The sequence below is a fragment of the Pezoporus wallicus genome, unplaced genomic scaffold, assembly GCF_028554395.1.
Source record: "Pezoporus wallicus isolate ANWC-B61680 ecotype Strahan unplaced genomic scaffold, APGP_CSIRO_Pwel_v1 contig_13480, whole genome shotgun sequence".
Classification (NCBI taxonomy): Eukaryota; Metazoa; Chordata; class Aves; order Psittaciformes; family Psittacidae; genus Pezoporus; species Pezoporus wallicus.
Window position 1 is genome coordinate 245842 of NW_026641917.1, and position 14420 is coordinate 260261.

The 14420-nt window shown below is 41.5% G+C and overlaps 1 protein-coding gene across 4 annotated transcripts in view; it reads left to right on the forward strand.

Moving 5' to 3' along the window:
• Positions 1-14420, forward strand: part of EIF2B3 (eukaryotic translation initiation factor 2B subunit gamma) — a 104933-nt gene that overhangs the window by 2653 nt on the left and 87860 nt on the right. For all 4 annotated transcript variants that reach the window (XR_008974459.1, XR_008974458.1, XM_057425858.1 and 1 more), the window contains one exon: positions 405-544. Coding sequence is in view for 2 of the 4 variants with exons in the window: in XM_057425858.1 (XP_057281841.1) it covers positions 405-544 (140 nt within the window). In the remaining 2 variants the exon portion in view is untranslated. The remainder of the gene's footprint in view (positions 1-404; positions 545-14420) is intronic.

A 14420-nucleotide genomic window follows, 5' to 3' on the forward strand; every position in this document is an offset into this window, starting at 1 on the left:
TTATACAGGATCAGGGTAGGCAAAAGACAAAGCTCTAAATCATTGGAGACATTAATGCAAGGTCTCCTTGGGCTGTTTGAGGACATATGGTTTGAAGCTGCTCATTAATGACAGAAGATGTTTCTATTCTGTCTTGCTAACTCATGCCACTCACATGCATGTGTCCCTTTCAGTAACAGGCTCCACCCCCACAAAGCAGGAGGGATTGTTTTCATATGCATTAGGACTTTAATTCTTTTCTTTAAAAGAAACTATTGCCAAGAGCTTGGTTCATGTAGAACCCCATTATGCTACTCAAGCCTTCTGACAGTCCATCAGCCTTTGTGAATAAAAAGTGTATTTTATTTGTGATCGATATTTTTTTTTTTTCCTGCTTGATCTCATTCCACTTTCCTCTATCCTAGAGGTTATTGTGATTACGAGGAAAGAAATCCAAAAGATGCTAAACTTGGACACAAAAATGAAGCTGGATTTCGTGTGCATCAGTGACAACATGGACATGGGTACAGCAGATTCACTTAGACATATTCACCAGAAAATTAAGGTATTACTGGAAGACATTTGTGTCTAATTTTATTTAATTTTTTTTCATTGTGCTTTAGCTTTCCCATGGAATGATATTGATGGTAACTGAATTTCCTGGTCTTCAGAAGAGCTGAATTTTGTAAAGGTCACTTTATGGGGGAATTCAAACAGACTCTGACTTGAATTGACACCTAGGATGGCTGGAGCAGATCCAGGCTGGGCACTGGCTGCTGCTTAGTGTTAGCTTTCTGGCTGGTTAGTTAAAAAGTTGTATTTTTTTGTACAGTTTTTGATATGATGTGTGATAGCTGTTGTCCACAGAGCGCTTGGAGAACTAGTTCTGCACAAATGTTCATTGTCAGCTTAGCTTAAGCAAGACCTTCACATGTAAGGAAGTTTGTGCAGTTCTCAGCCCTGCCACAGGGTTGCCTGAGCTGTTAGCAAGTGGCTTGCTCTGTGCTTCAGTTTCCTGCTTTTCTTACACTGGCTTGTCCATAAGCTCTTTGATAAACATTGCACAAATGTGATAAAGGGCTGCTGTTCTAATAAAAATGCCACTTCACAGAATTCAGGTTTCTGGCTACACAATCAAAACATTTCCATGTAAGGCAGACATGCTGCTCCGAGCTCTTGCCATGATCTGGGATGGAATTTCGGTTTTGTCCTTGTCATACACTTAATCTTTCTGATTTGTTCCCTCTCTGTTCAGGCCATCTCAGCCAAATTGGCCATGTGTATATAAAGGTTGCAACATAACATCAATGAACTGTGTATTTTTGTCTTCAGGCTCTTTTTGAAGGTAATATGCAGTGTAATGGGCTGGGTACTCCCAAGAGAAAGACTCCAGTTTAGGCAAGATGAAATTTTACAGGCAAATACAGGTGTTTGGGTGAAACAACGAGAAAGATTCTGCAAGGGATTAATGCACAGACTAGAATAATTTAGAGGGTGAAGAGGAAACATAAAAAGGAAAAGCAAAATCAACAGAATTAGTTTAACTTTTAGAATGTTTCTGTTGTGGAGAATAGTGCTCTGTCGTAACTCAGTCTGGCAGTATTTTTTAATTGCCTTTATGCATTAAGGAAATATCTGTGTGCTGCAGATTGTGACCCCGACCTTACACTTGTATTGGTTGATCAGAGCAAGCAGTCCTGCTGTCTGGGTATCCCTCTTTTTGTTAATCCAGGCAAGTCAGCTGAAGGGGGAGGCCTGGGAGACAGCAATAAAGCGTGTGGGGTAGGGAAATAGACTGTGTCTTCAGAGGCAGCAGTGTTGAATATTCTGTTTATTTTTCAGCAAAAAGGCTTAGGAAAGATGTGAGGTAGTCCTGAAACCCACACAGTTTCTTCAGTCAACTGCTGTGTATGAATGGTAGCAACTGCTTCTGCCCTTTTTATTCCATGTCTTGCTTGTTTGGCTGGGGAGAACAAAGTGCTCTCTTATTTGAAAGAAGCCTGTGCTGAGTTCTTGAGCAGATTGCTGCACTGTGTATTTTGGAGCCATTCCTCTAGTAAATGCATACCACTGGTGCACCTCTTATAGGGTATACCCTCTCATGTGTGAGGTAGGTGAGAGCTACACAGTAGAGGTAGCTGAAAAGCTGCTGTTCGTTGGCTCTGCCTGCGGTGGAGCGGGAGAAGGATGTTGCTGAAGAATGAGTTTCCCTGGTGAAAACAACTGCTGCTTGTGGCCATAGTTTGCTGGCAGGCTTTTTGCAGCCCATGCCAGAAGTCTGATGAGAAGTTTAAACTGGTTGTTGAAATTTAGTTGTCGCAAATTGAGCTAATTGCCCACAAACAGAAGAGCAAGTATGCTCAATAAAAATGAGGTAACGTGGCACAGTACAGACAGCTTGCCTGTGTGCAACGCAAGTGACAGGGAGCAAAGCCAAGATTATAAATGCACAGTAAGAAATACGTCTCAGGGCAGCTGAATTGCTGATCACAGATTGAGATGTGCATAAATGTTGGACCACTCTAAAGAAAACATAAAATTTCATGACTTGCTCCCTTGCCTAGCACTAAACTGAGGGAGTTCCACTGGTGCAGCAGCATTGCTGTGTGTTGTCTCTGCAGTTGCAGGCCTTTGTGTTGCACCTTGGTTAATGAAGCTCAATACTTTAAAAATTAGATTATGAGATTAGATTTACAAAATGGCATTCAGCAGTAGCAGGAGAGTACATATGTGTGAAGACTGTAAGGGCCAAGGAAAGATAGTTTGAAGATAACTTGCATTGCTGTTTTACCACTTTTTGGTGCTAGCATTTTTGGGGGCAGGTAAGAGTGACTATTTTGATTCACAGCAACAAGCAGCTGACTACCAGTCTTACTCTTTCTTCATGAGAGCAAAGGAAGCCTGTTCAAGTTTGTTTGCTGTTCACCCACTCTGCACACAGAGGATTTTTTTGATGCCTTTACTCCAAGAGTTGGTATAGTAGATGTGGGCTCTTTGCTGTGCTGGAACTCTTCCTGTTATTTTTGGCTGTCTCAGCCTACACCTGACTGACAAGGTAGCAGCTTCATTAAGGTTTTTATGTTCATTACAAGTCTGAATGTATCTTTTTCTTGGATCCTTCACAAATAAAGATGTTATGCTACACTTGCTTCCAAAAGGCACCTGCTTGAGAAGTAATAAACAACAGTGAACTTGGTCCTGTGAGTTCTGCTTTCTGTATTCCTAGGCCTGGGTGTCAGCTTGGCCTATTTATCACCAGTAGTTCTTTATTGAACTGCTGAATTGAATTGACTTGTGTAGCAGGTTGTTTTATTTGTTTGTATTTAAACATTCAATGCCGTGGTCTCAGTAGCTAACATCATTAACCAGTCTTCACAACTCTACAGCTGAGGACTGAGGCATTTCGAGGTGCGGTAATTTACCTTGGATCATTAGAGATTTGTAACTACTAGAGATGACATCTGTCTCAGATCTCTCTTGGTTTTGTTCATGAGGTCATAGTTCTATACTGTGTTGTGTGCATGTTGCATACTCTGTTTCGTCACCTTGAAAAAGCCATCAGGACAAGAGATTTAACACAAGTTGAAGATCTTTTAAATGGAAACTGATGAAATAGAAACTTCAGTAGAGTTGCAGTCCAGTTTCTGAATTGTGAGTGTTGTGGGGTTTTCAGTGATTATGACTTTAAAAAGGTCTTAAATATGGGAATGCATGGGTCTAAATGTATGTAAGTGAAAATCATTTTGCAGCATATGAAATAGAAACCAGCAGAGATTTATTTTGCCTGTCTTTTTTCTTCTTTTTTATTTTTTTTTTTTGCCTTATTGGGTAGTATAACAGTTATCAGTGTTTTGCACTAAGTCCAGCTCTTAAAATAATGTCAAAAAGAAAGTATAGGAGTTACTAATATGCTTACGTGATTTGTTTTATACAGGGGTATGAAAACAATTTAAGGACTTCGTGACAACTGTTGATCATGTCCTTTAATTGCTCTCCTGTGGACAATCCCAACATTTCCCTAGAGTCATAGAACAGTTAGGGTTGGAAAGGACCTTAAGATCATCCAGTTCCAACTACCCTGCCATGAGCAGGGACACCTCCCACTAAACCAGGACACCTCCCACTAAACCGTGCCACCCAAGGCTCTGTCCAAGCTGACCAACCCACCAGGGATGAAGCATTCGCAACTTCCCTGGGCAACCCATTCCAGTGTCTCACCACCCTAACAGGAAAGAATTTCTTCCTTATATCCAATCTAAACTTCCCCTGTTTAAGTTTTAACCCATTACCCCTTGTCCTATCAGTACAGTCCCTAATGAAGGGTCCCTCCCCAGCATCCCTATAGGCCCCCTTCAGATACTGGAAGGCTGCTATGAGGTCTCCACGTAGCCTTCTCTTCTCCAGACTGAACAGCCCCAAATTTCTCAGCCTATTTTCATACAGGGTGTGCTCCAGAATGCTGCTGTTTTCAGGATCTTGCTATAGTCTTGTGTGCTTTTATGGCAATACCTGTGGCTAATGGCCATTCTTTTTTCTTATATGCTAATATCACAGTTTTATTCTTTTGGGTCTGTGTTCCTAGTTTTCTGGTCATCTTTTGCAAGACTGATAATGAATGGCTTTTCAAAATATGAAAACCAAAGTGAAGCTGCAGAGCTTTTCTCATTTATATATAGGATTGGAAATGGTAGAACACAAACTGTAGACTCACAGTTGGCGGTATGATAATGCTCTTGTTGAAACTGTAGCTTTACCACCATAGGGCTGATACCTGTGATCTGTGCTGTTGAGAAAGATCTCTGTCCTCTCAGGATCTAGCCCAAACACAGGAACAGGCCAGGCTTCCATTCCTGGAAGTATGAATTGATAACCTTCCCTGGTCATGAAGAGTGAAGAGAGCTCCCCTATTCCAGATGGCAAAAGCATGGCGTATAAAAGAATTTAATGTATTTTGGAAGATGACAGTCTGCTTCTGTAGCTGATTAAATTAATTACAGGAACTTTATTTTATTTATTTATTTTAAATGCCTTCTGACTTCAGTTTTCTTTCAATTATTCACATATGCAATTATACTAGAGTAATGCTGAAGTGATTTACTTAGTGAAAGCTTCAGTACTTTTTGAGTTCCTGCCTTACCTGCAGCATGGAAATAATACAGGTCCAGCAAGACCTACAGGATACAAAAAGAGGCACTACCAGGGGTTTCTTCAGCTGTGTGCCTGTTAGCCTTTGAAAAGCTGGGCAAAGGAGGGGGAAAAAACCTTTTACTAAATCTCTTGAAGACACCAAAGAGCTGTGATAAACTGAGCAACTTTGAAGGACTATAGCAAGCCATGAATCAAGCAGTTCTATCCTTAAGTTCCAAATCTGTAAAGCGGTATTCTTGTACAGTTTATTCAATCCATTGTCTTTATGTCAGACTGTTAAAATATTGCTACGTGTTCATGTCTGGTTTCAAGAGTCACTGCCGAGGATTACTTTGAAACCTCAGAAAATTATTTTTATAGATTAAATGACAAAGTCGATGCTCTCTAAGTCTGTAACAGGTAAATACCTCATCCAATGCACATTAATGAAAGCAGACTCTGAGCTCTTTAGGGCAGAATCTATCTCTTAAGATCTCTTTACTTCATCAATTACTTACTGGCCACTGCTTCATCCATTACAAGCATGGGAGGTATATAGCTTTGCTAAGGAACCTGTAGAAGTTGTAAAGGAGAAGAAATAATTTACTTTCTTAAGAGTCAGCTTGTCTAAAGGATAAACTTTCATTAGGGAAAAATGAGCAAACCATTTGTGTGTAAGGATGGCTTAATCTAGCCCCAGTCATGAACAACTGAATACCTCTTCCATAGATAAGAAAATGCTAAACTTGCTCTGGATTTGTCTTTAATTTTCCTCACACCTGGTCTTCAAGATTAAGGGGTTTTTAAATGAGGTCAGTGTTTGGCATTGTTAGCAAAACGGTATGTTCAGCATGCTGCTGTAAAGTAAGGATGGTATTACAGGTGTGACAGAGCAGGTGCTAAGGTGTAATTTGATAACTTCCATGTTCATGTTTTTATTTATTTCAATTAGAATCCAAAGCTTGCTGACAGCCCGGAGCAGTGGGAAAAGGGGTCTCTGTAAGGGGGTCATGTATAATTGCTTTCTCCTCAATAACTATCACAGTCCCTGTTTCTGGCACTGGCTGGAGCGTTCAGCTGAGTTCAATCTGAATGATAAGAAAACTAGTTGAAAGTCTTGGCAGTTTTGGTGGTGATACCTGATACACTTTCAAGCAGGAGAAAAGATATGAGTGCTGCATGTTGTGGTAGGAGATGGTGCAGTTTTGTTTTGTAGGCAGCTCCTCATTCAGTGGTGATTTCCACCCCCCCCCATAATTGTGACTGCCTTTTAAAAGGTTAACTTATTTTGATGTCTCTTGAAATTTTATGTAATTAAATTCCCTGGCTTCCTTAGGGAGGCTTTCCCTCTGTAGTTGGTGTTAGTGGACACGCTTTTTTCAAGTCATAATGTAACATCTATTGGTGCTTTTCAGTGGGGTTATTCCTTCCAGTATGTTGCTCTGTCACTTCTTCAGTCCAGATTTATGTCTTCATTTATTTGACGACTTCTACCATTCTTAAAGGCCTTCTTTTGCAGTTTAGTAGACTTCCTTTGGATGATTCACAGGACTAGTATACAAAATATATTTGCCATAACCTGCCATGTTATAGCACAGTAATAGTGTCAAGACTTTGGTTGGTAACACAGAACTTGTGATTTAGAGGATTGGCAACAAGAAATTGTAATAGGACTAGGAATCCAATAGTAAATTGCAATGTCTCAGGATGTACTAGTTGAATAGGGTAATGGTGAGTAGCCAGTCTGATGGAGGAAGGAAGGGTAAATGTACAAGGCTAAAATGTATCAGGGAAAATATTTATTATGGAAGAGATGAGAAATGAATACTGTTCCTTAAGGCAATGGGAAGATTTTTTTTTGCAGGGAGTACTGCACAGGTGTGGAACTCAAATGCATCAAATGTGGAACAAGCAGTAGAAAAGAAGACGAGTGTCCTGGGTTCAGCAGTAGAATCATAGAATAGTTAGGGTTGGAAAGGACCTTAAGATCATCCAGTTCCAACCCCCCTGCCATGGGCAGGGACACCTCACACTAAACCAGTGTTACCCAAGGCTCTGTCCAACCTGGCCTTGAACACTGCCAGGGATGGAGCATTCACAGCCTCCCTGGGCAACTTATTCCAGTGCCTCACCACCCTAGCAGTCATTTTTCTCCTTCTTGGTAGCTGGTGCAGTGCTGTGTTTTGACTTTCAGCCTCGGAACAAAGCTGATAACACTGATGTTTTGGTCTGGCCAAGGACTTTCTGAGCCTCATGTTCTGCCAGGGAGGAGGGAAAGCCGGGAGGAAGCAGAGACAGGACACCTGACCCAAACTGACCAAAGAAGTATTCCATACCATCGCACGTCATGCCCAGGATGTAACTGAGTTACCTGGAAGGGCTAGTGCACCGCTGGGTTGGAGGAGATATCGGTTGGTGCTTGGTCTGGTGGGGTGGGGCGAGTTATCAGTCGGCTGGTGCTGAGGTGTTGTATTCTCTTCCCTTGTTATTTCCTTTATCATTGTTATTACTGGTGGTAGCAGTAGTGATCTGTGTTATACCTTAGTTACTAAACTGTTCTTATCTCAACCCGTGGGAGTTGCATTCGTTTCGATTCTCCTCTCCGTCCCTTCAGGAGTGGGGGGAGTGAGTGAACAAGTTGCCTGACTGGGTTTAAACCGCAACAACGAGATGTTCAGAGTGGAATGCCACTGGGTTTAAATTTGCTATGAGAAAACATAGGCTGAAAATTGCAGAAAGGTTTTAATCGGAGCAGAATAGGATTGCGAAACAGTCTTGTAGAAGGAGTAATGGAAACAGAAATTCTCTAAATTTATACTAGAGAGAGGCTGGTTTTTGCTGTGCCTTTTTTCTTTCTTTTTTTTGGGGGGTAGTGGTTGTTTTTAAATGAACTAAGTAAGGCAATACCTGGAATGGCAGGAGGCTAAACTCCGAGTCAGGAAAACCCTTTGAGAATTGTGTTCCTGTGACTTTCTGCTTGTACCATTCATCAGACCGCTGCAGACCTTTTTGTGGCTTGTAAATTGTTGTTGATCTAAAAACAACAAGAAAAAAAAGTCAGGGGTGTCAGTGTGCTTTGCAAATGAGTTCCACTGAAATTTAGGCATCTCTCATGTTTGACCATTTTGTTCCCTCTGCCAAATTCTGCCAGACCCCAGCAGCTGCTGTCTGGCGCCACCTCCCAGGCTGGGGCCTCTCCAGGCAGCAGGTTGGGAAACCTGGTTAAATCATGAATCTGTGTTTCCGGCAGAAGCAGGGGGTGGTGTGGGTGGGCCTGCATCAAGCATTTTGTCTTCACCGAACACTAAACTATATTATTTTCATCTTCTGTTAAGCATTTCTCCCCTTTATGTCACTCAACTATACTCCAGCCAGTGATTAAAATGTGGCATTCCAGTGGAGTAGCAGCAATGGAACAATTTCACTTTTTCCTTCCTTGATGAGCCCTTAGTTGTGTTAATGGAAGCCCTGACTAATACGGTGTGAATTAATCAGCATGTCTTCTGTTGCTATCACTAGTGAGTGCTTGCATGTGAAATGTTTCATCTCAGGTGGTCCACCTGGTTTTCTCAGTGTCAAAAAGGAAGATTTGAAAGTAATACAGCTCTTAAAAAGCAAAGTAAAACAAACCTTAAAAAGCTACCCAAAAGAAGAAGAAAAACCAACTTTCTTTTGAGCAAATAAACAAAGATTGAAACTCCAGATTCTCTTGGTATGTGCATCTTTGGGAGCCATGTTGTGGAAAGTGTGATGTCACGGTGGTGGTCTGTATGCTGCTGAGGGTCACTGATCCGTGGAGTCTTGGACGGCATGGCTAAGCGCTTCGCTTCCTCTGTTGAAAAATCTCCTTTCCAAACACATGATGTAAGTAAGCTGTAACGGCTGGGAGGTGGAATCTGAATCTTTTTGGTACAGCTGAGCAGAGTTTGGAGAGCACAGAAAGAAAAACTTCAGACCCCATAATATACAGTTATGCATTTTTTTGGTACTGTCCATGGAAATAACAAAATAATAACAATTAATGCATTTGTAAGTGAGATCTCTGTATAAGCAAGACTTAACTAAATATTCTGTTCATCTATTTTGAAATAGTAAAAAGGATTTCAGCAGATTTTTCCAGTGGACCTGGCAGAAAATACTCTTTCCTGGAGTGTCTAAAATGAAAATAAAAGTTGCCCTCTTGCCGGGTTTTCTGATTCTGCCTTTCGCAATGTTAGTGCTGCCCGGGAAAAGCAGATGTGTCAGACAGCAATTCACAGGGTATGTAGCGTCTTGTTTCCTTCTCTACCTCTGATTGAAAGTTCCACCACTATGGCATTAGGCAGAATTGCATAGTCAGGTCCTGTTCCCAAAGCACAGCTGATTGTCTACTAGAAAGCAGCTACACTGGCAGGTGCTCAGGCTGGTGATGTTGCTGGAGGGATGACATAGCGCTGCCTGACTGTGTGTGCTTGATGAATGTGTTCAGGACTTTGCTCTGATCTTTATTTTTCCTGGCAGGGTAAGAGTTAGAGAATTCAACAGTTGTTGGGATTTTTTTTGTTTTAAAGTTACTCAGCTTTAGAAGAATGTAGGTAATTAAAATAATTATTTTGCTGCCAGGGTTTACTATGGATCAGGGCTAAAACACCAGAAGTTTGAATGAGGCAATTAGCTCTGAAGGTTAGGATCAAGAATGGTTATTAGGGTATTTGCTATTCTGCATGTTGTCAGCTAAAGATGTTGCCTTTCTTTATACATGCAGGCAAAAACATAGGTGTTTTACAAGGAGTCATTGACAGACCTGAGGTGCTGTCAGTTTTAACTGGTGCATCTTCCTCTGTACGTCCTTATCCTTTTCATGCTCCTGGCAACTTGAGGCCTGTGCTCATCACATTAACCAATACCTCTTGTTTCCATGTAGTTAATTGTCGGCATTTCTCCTGTATTACAGTATTTGTTTTTCATTTAGACCCTATGTGGTTTCTGATGAATTACACAAATTCGACCTATTCTAGTTGTAGACATAGTAAGCTCTTTGCGTGTGTATATAGCTGAAATAATTTGTTTTAGAGCATCCTGGTATAAATCTTTTCCTGGTTTTATGAACTAGTTTTCTTTTTTGGGAGTAAATAGAAGTTAGTGTTCATTTTTGTAAATCATCCTTCATTTTCCATATTTAAAGTATATACGGTAGCCTTGTGTAAATAACTTACTGTGCTGTGTGCTGAGGGGAAACTACAGCTTTAGTAAAGGGCATCTCAAATATAATTTTGCCCTTTTTGATTTTTAACAGCATTTTCATGGACATGTGAAGGCAAAGAAGAGTCAAACATCCTTTACTATCGGTTCATTTTAACAGGCATATGAAGCTGATGTTAATGGTTTTCAAAAGTCACTCTGTGTTGAATGTTTGAAGAAATGAAGTCTGTGTGAATTGAATTTGTGCATTTCTAAAGAGAAAGTAAGATTTTAACATTGGGAGAGGGGAGGTCAGTGTCCTCTAGCTGTCATTTTTCCTTGGTGCTGTTAGTGGAGAGAGCAAAGTCTTGTGCCGCATATGAGCCTCAAAAACGCAACTGTCACCCGTACCTGGGTGAAGACTTGAAGGGCAGCATGAAGGCATCACTAACGTCTGTGCCACCCTGGACTCCACAGAGCAGAGTAAGTTGTGTAGGGCTTTGTTTGGTGTTCCTTTATGATGTCCTTGTTTTGAATGTTAAATTGCCATCTGGTCTGATGTTTTCCTAATTTTTTGCTTCTAATTTCCAATGTCCTTGGCCTTTCCCCATGATACTCAAGGCCTCCCCTGGCTTCAGGTAGGGCAAGGAGCCAGTCACAGGGTATTTGTACATTTTTTTGTCTGTACATTCCTTCCTTGCTGTCTGCAGCCTTTTTACTTTGTTTCAAGCCTGGATGATTTCTACTTGTGTATTTTCCCCATCTTTGGATATTAACAGGCCTTCCCTCACAGAAGGTCAGGGCTTTCCATGGCATTTGTGGGCTGTACAGCTGTCAGTTACCCTCTTGCAGGTGATTGTAGTGATAGGACAAGGGGTAATGGGTTTAAATGCAAACGGGAAGTTTGGGTTAGATATAAGGAAGAAGTTCTTTACTGTGAGGGTAGTGAGGCACTGGAACAGGTTCCCCAGGGAAGTTGTGAATGCTCCATCCCTGGCAGTGTTCAAGGCCAGGTTGGACAGAGCTTTGGGTGACATGGTTTAGTGTGAGGTGTCCCTGCCCATGGCAGGGGGGTTGGAACTGAATGGTTCTTAAGGTCCTTTCCAACCCAAACCATTCTACGATTCCTCAGTATCATCCCTTGAAAGAGAAAATGGAATTGTTCACATCAGACACAATTGCGTGCATTAACCTAAGTATGTAGTTCCAGTTGTTGGGGAGTGTGGGAGTGAGTAGGTGCCAAACATCAACCTGGGGAGTTACGGTGCTAGAGAGGGGGTTTCTGTGGGTTTTTTTTGCAGCCTGGTACAGGACTGTAACTTTGATAATAGGGCCGTGATAACAGGCTATCCCAGAGGCTGTTGCTTTGCTCAGCACTGGTTTTCTGGCACTGTTTAATGGGGCGAAAACCATGGTGAAGATCAGTGGACTTAGGATGCCTGGAATTTAATTTAGCATGTTTGTCATGTTATATTATCTGGGAAACCCATGTAGGTTATCTAGTTTTTCATCTTCCTCAAAGCAAATTTGAGCCTTCTTCTGTGGTATAAATTCTGTTAGCTCCCTGGGGAGGATGGTGAAAATTCTGGATGTAGGCAAATAGTGCTGTTTAAAACAGTGGAAGTCTTGAAGTTTTCATCATGTTTTTCTTACAACAGCAGTTGCTGCAGACCAGATATCACTGGAAAAAAATGGAGAGGTGCTGGAGGTGTAAATAGTATTGCGTGGAAGATAATATGGGAATCTATGCTTCAGTACTTTTATTTAATATAGCATGACTGTGTTTTACAGGGAGAAAAAACAACATTTGAACAACGCTGATCAGGTCCCACAGGAATGGACACTCACTTCAGTGCAGGTTGTGTGAAGTAGCAGTGCCATTGGACTGTGTTTCACAGAACCTGTGCTTTGCAGAGCAGAATAGCATTTGGGTTTTTTGTTGGAGCAGTGTTGAAACTGAGAGTTGTGTAATGGCTTGGTTTGACCATTTTGTTTTAATTTAAGATCATGCTGATACTAGCTGTGGGGTGGCAGAATGGACACATGAGGACGCATGCTGTATATGTCTTGGTTTTCCTGTATAGTCTGGTCTGAGACTGCAAGGAACCATTATGATCCTCTGGTCTCTAGGGGAATTTGCACATGGTAATCAGGGCTGTTAGCCCCAAAACTTATGGATGACTTAATATGTTTCTGAAAGATAGCAAAGCATTATTCATACATCCTATTAGATTAAGTGTTTATTATATCCTTGGGTATTTTATTCCACATTATACCTCTTCTCCCTCTTAAACCACTTTGCTTTTTATTTCTATGCTGAATGCTGGTTTCTAGCCACTGAATCCAGTTGTTTCTGCTTTCTGTTGTGTTGCTGAGAGATCTCCTGTTTAGGAGAGAAGGCTGTAGGCGAAAGCCACCTTTCCCTTCAATAAGTTGAGCTGGTTGAGCTCCATTAGGACTACTTTTTATTATTATTGTTTGTGTGACTACAGCACCTGACTGCCTAAGGCTCTGCCTACATTAAGTGTTAAGCCTGGACTTGAGCTCTGGGCTTTGGCAGCAAGCCTGCTGTGCTGCTGCTGTTGAGATTGGAGCCTAACTGCAGCGTTCTCCTTTCTGTTCATGTGAGGCAGAGTCCAATATCAGCTGAACAGCAGGTCTGGTAGTGCTGCTGTCCAGGTAGTCTGGGAAACCTGCCTTCCAGGAATAGGAGTGATGAGGAGAGCACCATTTGTTTCTTGAGTTCTCCTGCCTGCGAAGAAGGGATCTGTTTGTGCAGGCTCATGCTCTGTGCGCTGGTGAATTCAGAGCCTGGGTTATGGGGTGCTCCCTGAGCTTTAGCAGACATGGTTCTAGTGAATGATGGTGCATGCTTTCTGGGTGCCTTTAGATGGGGAAAAACAGTCTCCTCTGTCATGCTTGGGATCTGGATGTAAACACAAGATGATTCCTGACCTCAGACAAATGAGAGAGCCTAGGAGACAGGATAATATGGGTCAGTCAATCTGGTGCCACAGCATACTGATAGCCTGATAATTGTCAGTTTTCTGTAAGTGTAAGACTAGCAGATTTATTTTATATATATATATATACACATATATAAGACATCAGAGCCTAAATCTACTTGTATCCTTTAGAAGATACAAGCAGGTAATAGAGCTGGCATCCTTTACTGATATAAGGCAGAAGTAGATTGGGTAAATCCATGGAAAATGGAAGGGATAGACTGTGAAAAGGAGGGTAAATAACTCGTGCTTGATGTGACAGAAAATGAAACCAGTTAAGAAAGATGATGTGGTTGGAGGAGGAAGCTGGGAAAATGATTTTTGGAGTACTTTGTAAGTAGGACAAAATTGCTTTAATTGGAGCCAGAGGAAAAGGTGGATTGCAAAGCTTATGTTCCAGACCAGAAGTTTTACACTTCAGTGTCGTAATACCAAGTCTCGTAATATCAATATCCTGCTTTAAAAACATTCTTAATAAGCTTCTGAACTTGTGTTCATCTCTAAACTCCGGCTTTTAGTTACAGATAACTGTAAATTACCCTTTTCCACCCCACGTGTCAGTTTGAGCAATAGGTAAGGAGACTTCCTCCTGGGAGGAGACAGGATGCCTTCCAGGCTTGAATATCTTTCCTGTTCCTAGCTTATATGTATGTAAATTAAAATATATTGATTTTGGATGGTAGCTCTTGAGATACAGAGATAACCTAAAATGGTGTTTTCATTGTGTGATCCCATCTGATACAAAGCGTAGAATGAGCCGTATGATGGGACTGGGGTTAAGTCTCCTCCCCAGCTTCTGGCATCTTTCTTCCAGCTTTCTTTGAGAAGATAAACAGTGATGCTGACAGGTTACGTATGTGGAGGCATTCACATTGCCTTAAGATATCCTCACCTGATGAATTCAGGGCCATCCAAGAAATTAGAAGAGACTCCCTTGGCTCCCGCATGAAACTTTTCTGTTTTCCTTTTAGAAAAAAAGAAGCCTCTTTCACATTACAGAGTCTTTAAAAAAAAAGTTTCTTCCATCTTTTAATGAGGCTGCTGCTGGATTTCAGATCGAGGGACATCCTGTGCTTTCACTGCCCTCTGTCCTTAGAAGAGTTATGAAAGGTGCAGGTCTACAGCAGACTTGCTGCTGCACGGTGACTG